At 41.7% G+C, this 11,130-nt stretch overlaps 2 protein-coding genes across 2 annotated transcripts; both read right to left on the bottom strand.

Moving 5' to 3' along the window:
* Window positions 1-1,379: 1,379 nt before the first annotated feature.
* On the bottom strand, window positions 1,380-2,576 carry LOC140931557 (uncharacterized). The gene has a single exon (XM_073381361.1). It carries the CDS (start codon window positions 2,574-2,576, stop codon window positions 1,380-1,382), a length of 1,197 nt encoding a protein of 398 aa, XP_073237462.1.
* A 5,343-nt stretch (window positions 2,577-7,919) lies between these two features.
* On the bottom strand, window positions 7,920-8,993 carry LOC140931556 (uncharacterized). Its single transcript, XM_073381360.1, has one exon. It carries the CDS (start codon window positions 8,991-8,993, stop codon window positions 7,920-7,922), a length of 1,074 nt encoding a protein of 357 aa, XP_073237461.1.
* Between the last annotated feature and the right edge of the window lie 2,137 nt (window positions 8,994-11,130).

The raw sequence follows: 11,130 nt of genomic DNA, 5'->3' as shown, positions 1-11,130 counted from the left end.
TTTGGCATGTCAGGGACTTATCTCTTTGAGGATCAGTGGTAATTGTCGGCTCTTCCGTTTGTCGGGTACTGGTATTTGTACTTGTACTTGTACCAGTGAACTCCCCTGTCTGATCATGACATGTAGTGGTACTGGTGGGTCTTTGAGCTGGCCTGTGAGACTCAAGTAAATCTTCATAAAGCCAATCAGACTGATCTTGCCCTGAGTCTGATTCGTTTAAAACAAAGTTGTATGCTTTCTTCATGCGAATGTAGAGAAGCCCTTGTCCGGCTAGTTCCTTTACGACACTGTAATTGTACTCAGTTCCCTCAGCTAGTCTTAACACTGATATTTTCTTCTGGGTTACTTTAACAAAGTCGAAGTCATTTGGTCCTTTTAAACCGTATTCAGATTTGAGGGATGAGACTATTTTTCCACGCACACACAATTCGCTATCATCCTCATTAAGTACCACCATACCTCTTTCCACAATCGGAATCCTCTCTTTTTTCAATGTTTCAACTTCATCCTCTTCATCGCTTTCTTCGGAATTTGCCCTTAGAAGAGCAAATTCAAATGGCCTTTTCTCGATGTTCTTGGTCTTTTTCGCCGTCTTGTTTTTCGTCGCTGACTCTGCTGTCGCTCTCAGCCTCTCATTTCTGTTGAGTCTTCTGTACAGACCGCGACTGGAGCTTCTGTTCATCATTGATCTTGCCCTTGAAAGGGTTTCGGCGATCGGCGTTGTTATTGCCGGTCTCATTGTACTCGAATCACTTGAATCCGTTCCAGAACAAGTAGATGTTGATGTTTCCACAGTCAGCAACATATCAGATGCCTCTTTAAGAAGGTCAGCCGCCTTCTTTAATTTCTCTTCATCCATAGTGTAACCAAGAATTTACACGTCAAAAATTGGAAAATCGTCAGTAGGGTGCCAAAAATTTGGCGTGCCGTGCCGATTTTTTAGCGCGTGTAAATGGGGTTTGGGAATATTTTTATCGTTTTCACTAAAAGCCGCTAATTATTACCCTGCAAATCATATTGGACCAGATTTTTTCTAAATGAAAAGTTCCGACATTATGGAATTCTCTTCATGAAAACGTTTCATAATGTGGTCAATGCTACAATTTGTTGTGCAAAGAAAGCGCGTGCTTCGATCGTCCTGGATATTAAATGAGAGCAATTTGTCTTGCAAAATTGTGAAAAACTGCCGAATTATAGGTTTAAATAGGGCAAAAAAGAACAAATTCTGACCGAGGTCTGTAAGAAATAAGCGTTGACAGGCCAAACACGACTCATAAGCTCGTGATAATGTGTAACGTGACCTTGAGAGTCTGCTTGTGGTGAAAGGTGTTGACAGGCCAAACACGACTCATAAGCTCGTGATAGTGTGATACGTGACCTTATAGTTTAGCTCTAACGAGGATATCTCCCAGCGATTTTGCTCTTTTATATGAAATGATGGGAGGCTCGTTGTATATTTCTCTCAATAGTGGTTGATCTTGAATTAAGTGCCATTTGCTCATTAAAATGTTTTTAAGGTTCGGCAAAGCAGGGTGGTATGTGGTAACGAAAGGCAGAATTTTTTTTCGCACTTCATTGTTCTTTTGTAAAGCTGACTTCCGTTCGGTAAATTTAACCTCAGAGGTGATTTTTTCTATGAGATTGTGAGGGTAACCTCTAGCGCGAAGGCGTTTTTTGAAGTTGTAGATGTTCGCATAGAAGGATTTAGCTGAGGAGTTAGTTCTCAGAAGTCTAAGGGCTTCGCCCTTTATGAGACCTTTTCTGACCCCGTGAGGGTTACAGGAAGAGAAATGCGTGTATTGAAAAGTCTCTGTAGGTTTAAAATGTGTGCGGATGTCAAGCATTCCTTGGTTGTGAAATCTCTCGCCTTTGTAAACAGTTGTATCCAGAAAGTTAATTTCTTTATCAGATAATTCAGCCGTAAATTTAATTGAAGGGTGATGCCTGTTTGCAAGAGCAATGAATTCATCTATCTCCTTTCTATCAGTTCTCCACAATGAGAAAATATCGTCAATGTATCTTTTCCACTCAAGAGGTTTAGTTTTGCTGAGGTTCAGTATTTCTGTCTCTACCGCCGACATAAAAATGTTGGCAAAGGCGACTGCCATCTTTGTACCCATTGCGGTTCCGTGTGTTTGGAGATAGTTTTTGCCGTTGAATTCAAATGAGTTCTCTTGAAGAATAAGGTCAAGGATTTTTCTGAGGGATTGGGTGGGGATAGGGGTGTTTTCCCCGTAGAAAGTCTGGTATGCTTTGCATACTGTGTTTATTCCCTCTTCCTGTGGGATATTTGTGTACAGGCTAGCAACGTCTAAGGAGACTAGGAAAACCTCCTCTGGGAGGTTTCTCCTTTCTATGAAGTTAACAAAGTCAGTTGTGTCCTTAAGATAGGACTTTTGTGACTTAGCTATAGGCTGAAGTAGGCTATCAACAAATGATGATATTCGTTCGGTAGGTCCGTCGTTTCCTGCCACTATAGGTCGGCCAACAGGAGTTGGCTTATGAATTTTTGTGAGAGTGTAGAAGACAGGTATTCTGGGTGGATTTGGTGTCTGTGATAACCATTTAACAGTCATTTCGTCAATAAAACTTCCCTGATGTAGTTCTTCGACTATTTGTTTCACTTTTTGGAAAGTTGCCCTTGCCATGGGGTCTTCGAGGGGTGTGTAGTTGTTTCCATCGTCTAGTAGGGTCTGCCCCTCTTGTGTTTTATCTAGTTTGTTCATTATGACTGTGGTAGTTATCCGCTTTCTTGACGTTTATTTCAAAGTTGTTTTTCAGCTCTGTGATAGCTTTTCTCTCATTTAGCGGTAGGTTGGGTATAGCTTTGGTTATCGGTGTGTGCGCAAGTTGTATTTTAATTTCTTCTAGATAGCTCTCTAGGGTGACAGACTGCTGAACTGGTGGTTCCCAGTTTGACTTAACGTAGAAGGGGTGGATGTTTTTGTCCTTGCCGTGATATATAAACTGGAGCCGCATTCTCCTAGCAAAATCTTTGAAGTCTGTAAGGAGTTGTTTTCTTAATGCGGTTTCGTTTGTTGTAGGCGTAGGGACAAATTTTAATCCACGAGAGAGCAGATTTATCTGATCATTTGTAAGTTCAAGATTGGAGAGGTTCTTTATGTATTTCCTATTGGATTCTGTTTTCATAGCTCTAATATCTTTGCGGGTTTTCTTTCGTCTTTCTGTGTGTTTTTTGTTCTTAAATTTGCGCTTTCTAATCCCGTAGTCCTTCTTATTACTAGACCCTGACTCAGAGACCACACGAGTGTAAGTTTCAACAGTTTTATTGTTTGCCTCTTTAAGGTCGTACAACATTGCATTTACTTCTTCAAGACGTTTCTCTAAGTTAGCTGTTATAGCTTTTAAACTTTCTGGAATGTTACATGAGTCAGATTGACTTTTGCCTGCTTTAACTGATGTATTCTTAATACAAGATTTGGCTTTTCGCAATTGTGCCTGGTTGCGGTCGATGCGACGGTTGTGAAACCGGATCTTGTTTACTATGGGTAATGTCGACCGAGGTATCGGTCGATATAGCGGTCGATATAGCGGTCGACAGTCGGTCGACAGTCGGTCGATAGTCGGTCGATAGTCGGTCGACAGTCGGTCGACAGTCGGTCGATACTCGGTCGATACTCGGTCGATACTCGGTCGATATAGCGGTCAATAGTCGGTCGATAGTCGGTCGACACTCGGTCGAGACACGGTCGATGGTCGTTCCAGATGTGTCTCGGCCGATATAGCTTTTCGCTCGCCGACACTTCACCGACACTTCACCGACACTTCGCCGACACTTCACCGACACTTTGCCGACACTTCGCCGACACTTTGCCGACACTTCGCCGATAGTTGGTCGATACTTGACCGATGTATCGGTCAGTAATTGGTCGACACTCGGTCGATGGTCGGTCGACACTTGGTCGATAGTCAGAAGACAGCCGTTCGATATATCGGTCGAGAGTCGGCCGATAGTCGATCAATATATTGGTCGAGCTTTTTGTCGGTCTGTATGGTTTTTAGTCCGTTATCAATAGCCCTGGAGAAGAAATTGGAGCAAGATTACTGAAATATGAACCGATTGCCCCCATTTACACGTGGAGATTCTTGAAAAATTCGCATTTTTGGACATTTTTGGTCAGTTTTTAGTCCAAACTACTCAAAATTAAACATGAAAGCATGCCTTTCTTTGCAATAGCATCCCGTTTTGTGACATTTTTTGGTACGGGCATGCCAAAAAGTCTTACCCAATCTCTTTAGACTTTTCTGTTTTTTTTTTTCGCTTTTCCTTTTTCCCTTGTTTTTGTCATTTTGCTGCCGTTGTTAACTGCCAGTTGACTGCTAACTGCCATTTGCCAGTCAGTTAAGGAATTTTCGAGGAAGCATCATCCAAAAGGGAAATTCTTACCAAGCGATGAAGAGGGCAATTTTTCCTCCGTTTTCAAATTTATAAATCTTTTCTGTATATATTTGAAGCTCAATATCACTCTGCTTTGGGTATCATTACCGGTTTGGTTTCTCTGCCTTCAGCAGGTTTTTTATTATTGTAAGAGGTGCCTTTTTCATGTAAACGCTTGGTAGAACATGATTAGGGTTATGGCCAGCCAAGGACGGCAGGGGGTGATCCTATATGTATTTAGTATACACTAAAACAGTGGTTAGCGTTGTGCGCGCTCTCTAATTGGCTACTGAAACATGGGATAACAATTGCTATTGCGCGTATAAATTGTAATCATTGACATGAACAAATGTGGCAAAAATCATTAATTGCTACCTTATTATAATCTGAAATTTTCGCGACACTGTAATTTTGCGAATTTCGCGATTTTAATTAAAGTGACGCGAACATAACATGACTCGAAAATTAAGTGAGTAACAATACATCAATTATAGCTAATAATGAAAAAAAGACGAGTTTAAAAGTTGACCAAATAATGTTTTTATCTGTTCTGAGGCAATTTTCAACGTCTTCTCCCCCCTCATTGCTACTTTTAAGATGGGCCCATCTTGCCCGCTCGGGATTTTCCGCGTTGATCACAAAAGAAAAGATTTTGTTTTAGGGCATAAATTCTTTATTGACCAAGCTTGTTCGGTCAAGACGGCTGAATATTGGCCTCGTTATTTTTGGCGTCTCGGTCCATAAAAACGCCAAAAACAACTCAGCCAATACTCAGCCATCTTGACCGAACAAGCTTGGTCAATAACGCATATTTATCTCACTGTTTTAGTCCATAGTAAAACGACTATTCACCTCTGTGTCAGTGGCTAGTGGTGGTGGCTAGTCTCGCTACGCGTAGCCGGCTAGAATTGAATCATGAAGAAGTCCGCTAAGTGAGAATGATAGGCCTTCAGCTTCTTGTTATGTGATTTATTCCCACCGTGTAAGGCCTACATCTGGCAAATTTTTCCTATGCCGAGAATTTTTCAACCGACTCAGAACTACATTGATGAAAAAATGTATTTACAGTTCATTTTGTTTAACTTGTTTTTCCTTAACAAATTAAGATAATATTAATGTTAACGCGGCGCATACTGTTTTCCTTTTATTGGCTGACCAAAAGTGACTTACCATTCAGTATTAATTTCGGTATACGCATGGTCGTCTTTATTTTGAACACAATATAAATATAAAGCGAAAGGACAGAGCAAAAGGACAGGAGAATGTAATGAGAACGTATGAGTATTTTCCTTGCTGTAAGTTGAAATCATTCCCACAATAAATGAATGTGTTCAGTCTGCTGGATATTTTGTCACCTTCCTCGGCGCATTATCAGCGCGTTTTATCAATAACTGATCGTTAAACAAAGGACTGTTCCCGTCTTCAATGCAGAAATATATAAGTTTAATTTGTGGTCTCTGCACAAACGAGAACTCGGCGTGATGAAGCAGGTCCAAGCCCGATAATAAAAGATGTGTATTTAAAGCATGTCATGAACTGCCTTTTCCTATTCATTATTCTTCCACTTCGGGACTGCGGGAGCACTCGTTTCACTCGTCGTTCTTTAAGTATTCTTCGACTGCGGGACCACAGGAGCAGCAGATTCAACTTAGGCTGAGACAAGTTGTGTTTAACAGCTAAAAATAGGACGATCGGTGATGATACAAACTGGAAAAAAAAACGGTTACCATGTCCTTAGTTCCCAGTGCTCTTCGGTTCGCTTCATAGAGTAATCGCGCCTCGCACTGCCACATGTTCCCCCATCGCATGATAACAGTAATTAATGACGTCTTTGCTTAGAAAAAAGAGCCATTAGACTCACCTGATAAATTAACACATGACTGATATTCGAACGACAGTTGACCGATATACCACCGACGGTTGACCGATATACCACCGACAGTTGACTGATATACCACCGACAGTTGACCGATATATCACCGACATATGACCGATAGTAAGTCGAGGTGCGTCGTCGAAATATCGACCGATACTCGGCCGATAGTCTTTCTCACTATCGACCGACTATCGACAGACTGTCGACCGACTATCGACCGCTATATCGACCGACTGTCGACCGACTGTCGACCGAGTATCGACCGACTGTCGACCGACTATCGACCGATTGTCGACCGAGTATCGACCGACTGTCGACCGAGTATCGACCGACTGTCGACCGCTATGTCGACCGCTATATCGACCGCTATATCGACCGATACCTCGGTCGACATTACCCACAGTAAACAAGATCCGTGAAACCTAATGAGCGCTCCTAGAAATTTCTGCTCAGCCTCCTTTCGGATGGCTTTAATGTCGGATTTAAAATCCTCGTCTGGAAAAATGTTCGCTTTTGCGTCGTAACGCAAGTCCGGCGGACAAGTGCCGTTTTCCATGTGTCTTTTCAGTTTAATGACTGATTGTTCGGAGCTCTCTATTTTGTCTTTCATTCGAGAGATTTCATCGCCATCGGAGGCGGTGTGGCGTGGATGTTTTCTAAAAGGGCTTCTTCCTTGAACTCCTCTCCTTGCTTGGAATGTGGGTTCGTTGGCAGGCTGTTTTCTTTTGCTGGCTCTGCTTGTTCTGCTCTGCTGCTGGCGGCTGCGTCTGTTCTGGTTGTCGTGTCTTCGCTTTTGGTTGTAACGCCCCGGTAGTGAACTGCGTTGGCCGCTCACTATATCGCCGTTTGAGTCTAATAGAGAGTCATCCTCTGCTTTGGAGTTCAATTGTTCATCGTCTATTGAGACGTCACCGTCAAACATCTCTTGCAGGTTTTTCTCTGAGTTTTCACTCATAGTAAGGTTCTAACAAGTGGTTTCTTAAGCAAGACTGCAGTTTCGGAACTATAGCGTTCCTCGTCAGTTGCTACTATGGTAAAGTCTTAGGTACAGAGAGCGAAGCAGACTGTTTAAATACTGGTGGCTAGGATCGAAAATACTAACTTGCCATTGGCTGCAAAAGTAACCAATAGCGTAGGTGTATCCTTGATCCGCGTTCTGTTGTGTTTCCCTCAAGGTCAAAAATGCTCTTTTTGGGCTGAACCGGTATGATAGTATCTGACTAGGTTGCAGTGATACCAGGTCACTGACATGTCGTAGTGCGTGTAAGTGTCTTTCTAGGAGATTCGAGATATTTTCTCGTAACTTTCTCCGGCAAAATCAGTAGCCCGAGTGAGATTTCTTCCCACGAGTTATGACGGAGCACTGTCTAAAAATATATCAGTAAGAAATAAGCGTTGACAGGCCAAACACGACTCATAAGCTCGTGATAATGTGTAACGTGACCTTGAGAGTCTGCTTGTGGTGAAAGGTGTTGACAGGTCAAACACGACTCATAAGCTCTTGATAGTGTGATACGTGACCTTATAGTTTAGCTCTAACGAGAATATCTCCCAGCGATTTTGCTCTTTTATATGAAATGATGGGAGGCTCGTTGTATATTTCTCTCAATAGTGGTTGATCTTGAATTAAGTGCCATTTGCTCATTAAAATGTTTTTAAGGTTCGGCAAAGCAGGTGGTATGTGGTAACGAAAGGCAGAATTTTTTTTCGCACTTCATTGTTCTTTTGTAAAGCTGACTTCCGTTCGGTAAATTTAACCTCAGAGGTGATTTTTTCTATGAGATTGTGAGGGTAACCTCTAGCGCGAAGGCGTTTTTTGAAGTTGTAGATGTTCGCATAGAAGGATTTAGCTGAGGAGTTAGTTCTCAGAAGTCTAAGGGCTTCGCCCTTTATGAGACCTTTTCTCACCCCGTGAGGGTTACAGGAAGAGAAATGCGTGTATTGAAAAGTCTCTGTAGGTTTAAAATGTGTGCGGATGTCAAGGATTCCTTGGTTGTGAAATCTCTCGCCTTTGTAAACAGTTGTATCCAGAAAGTTAATTTCTTTATCAGATAATTCAGCCGTAAATTTAATTGAAGGGTGATGCCTGTTTGCAAGAGCAATGAATTCATCTATCTCCTTTCTATCAGTTCTCCACAATGAGAAAATATCGTCAATGTATCTTTTCCACTCAAGAGGTTTAGTTTTGCTGAGGTTCAGTATTTCTGTCTCTACCGCCGACATAAAAATGTTGGCAAAGGCGACTGCCATCTTTGTACCCATTGCGGTTCCGTGTGTTTGGAGATAGTTTTTGCCGTTGAATTCAAATGAGTTCTCTTGAAGAATAAGGTCAAGGATTTTTCTGAGGGATTGGGTGGGGATAGGGGTGTTTTCCCCGTAGAAAGTCTGGTATGCTTTGCATACTGTGTTTATTCCCTCTCCCTGTGGGATATTTGTGTACAGGCTAGCAACGTCTAAGGAGACTAGGAAAACCTCCTCTGGGAGGTTTCTCCTTTCTATGAAGTTAACAAAGTCAGTTGTGTCCTTAAGATAGGACTTTTGTGACTTAGCTATAGGCTGAAGTAGGCTATCAACAAATGATGATATTCGTTCGGTGGGTCCGTCGTTTCCTGCCACTATAGGTCGGCCAACAGGAGTTGGCTTATGAATTTTTGTGAGAGTGTAGAAGACAGGTATTCTGGGTGGATTTGGTGTCTGTGATAACCATTTAATAGTCATTTCGTCAATAAAACTTTTCTTCTAGATAGCTCTCTAGGGTGACAGACTGCTGAACTGGTGGTTCCCAGTTTGACTTAACGTAGAAGGGGTGGATGTTTTTGTCCTTGCCGTGATATATAAACTGGAGCCGCATTCTCCTAGCAAAATCTTTGAAGTCTGTAAGGAGTTGTTTTCTTAATGCGGTTTCGTTTGTTGTAGGCGTAGGGACAAATTTTAATCCACGAGAGAGCAGATTTATCCGATCATTTGTAAGTTCAAGATTGGAGAGGTTCTTTATGTATTTCCTATTGGATTCTGTTTTCATAGCTCTAATATCTTTGCGGGTTTTCTTTCGTCTTTCTGTGTGTTTTTTGTTCTTAAATTTGCGCTTTCTAATCCCGTAGTCCTTCTTATTACTAGACCCTGACTCAGAGACCACACGAGTGTAAGTTTCAACAGTTTTATTGTTTGCCTCTTTAAGGTCGTACAACATTGCATTTACTTCTTCAAGGCGTTTCTCTAAGTTAGCTGTTATAGCTTTTAAACTTTCTGGAATGTTACATGAGTCAGATTGACTTTTGCCTGCTTTAACTGATGTATTCTTAATACAAGATTTGGCTTTTCGCAATTGTGCCTGGTTGCGGTCGATGCGACGGTTGTGAAACCTAATGAGCGCTCCTAGAAATTTCTGCTCAGCCTCCTTTCGGATGGCTTTAATGTCGGTACAGAAGCATAAACCACAGGAAATGATTACTCAGTATGCATGTAACAAACCTGCTTCATGACCTCTAAATATAAGACTTAGTGCGGCAAAAACAAGATTTACTCAGTCAAAGTTTAGAATGCTACACGTCTTGCACTGTGTAGTGCTAGTAACCTTCGCGCGAGAGAAAAAAGAAAGAGAACCACTGTTCAAGCAGACTCTCAAGGTCACGTTACACATTATCACGAGCTTATGAGTCGTGTTTGGCCTGTCAACGCTTATTTCTTGCCAATCAGACTGATCTTGCCCTGAGTCTGATTCGTTTAAAACAAAGTTGTATGCTTTCTTCATGCGAATGTAGAGAAGCCCTTGTCCGGCTAGTTCCTTTACGACACTGTAATTGTACTCAGTTCCCTCAGCTAGTCTTAACACTGATATTTTCTTCTGGGTTACTTTAACAAAGTCGAAGTCATTTGGTCCTTTTAAACCGTATTCAGATTTGAGGGATGAGACTATTTTTCCACGCACACACAATTCGCTATCATCCTCATTAAGTACCACCATACCTCTTTCCACAATCGGAATCCTCTCTTTTTTCAATGTTTCAACTTCATCCTCTTCATCGCTTTCTTCGGAATTTGCCCATAGAAGAGCAAATTCAAATGGCCTTTTCTCGATGTTCTTGGTCTTTTTCGCCGTCTTGTTTTTCGTCGCTGACTCTGCTGTCGCTCTCAGCCTCTCATTTCTGTTGAGTCTTCTGTACAGACCGCGACTGGAGCTTCTGTTCATCATTGATCTTGCCCTTGAAAGGGTTTCGGCGATCGGCGTTGTTATTGCCGGTCTCATTGTACTCGAATCACTTGAATCCGTTCCAGAACAAGTAGATGTTGATGTTTCCACAGTCAGCAACATATCAGATGCCTCTTTAAGAAGGTCAGCCGCCTTCTTTAATTTCTCTTCATCCATAGTGTAACCAAGAATTTACACGTCAAAAATTGGAAAATCGTCAGTAGGGTGCCAAAAATTTGGCGTGCCGTGCCGATTTTTTAGCGCGTGTAAATGGGGTTTGGGAATATTTTTATCGTTTTCACTAAAAGCCGCTAATTATTACCCTGCAAATCATATTGGACCAGATTTTTTCTAAATGAAAAGTTCCGGCATTATGGAATTCTCTTCATGAAAACGTTTCATAATGTGGTCAATGCTACAATTTGTTGTGCAAAGGAAGCGCGTGCTTCGATCGTCCTGGATATTAAATGAGAGCAATTTGTCTTGCAAAATTGTGAAAAACTGCCGAATTATAGGTTTAAATAGGGCAAAAAAGAACAAATTCTGACCGAGGTCTGTTTGATTAAAACAACAGCGCCTCATAGTACTGATTATCTCAGACGTAATGAAAAAGTATATTTAAAAGACTGGTTTACACGCCACCAGATTTGTCGCCAAGATTTACTT

Source organism: Porites lutea, chromosome 3 (assembly GCF_958299795.1).
Source record: "Porites lutea chromosome 3, jaPorLute2.1, whole genome shotgun sequence".
Classification (NCBI taxonomy): domain Eukaryota; kingdom Metazoa; phylum Cnidaria; class Anthozoa; order Scleractinia; family Poritidae; genus Porites; species Porites lutea.
This window is presented reverse-complemented; position numbering and strand designations above follow the sequence as displayed.

Excerpts from the sequence above, each read along its gene's own strand:
- LOC140931557 (XM_073381361.1), bottom strand. The coding sequence starts at position 2,576 with ATGACTGTTAAATGGTTATCACAGACACCAAATCCACCCAGAATACCT.
- LOC140931556 (XM_073381360.1), bottom strand. The coding sequence starts at position 8,993 with ATGACTATTAAATGGTTATCACAGACACCAAATCCACCCAGAATACCT.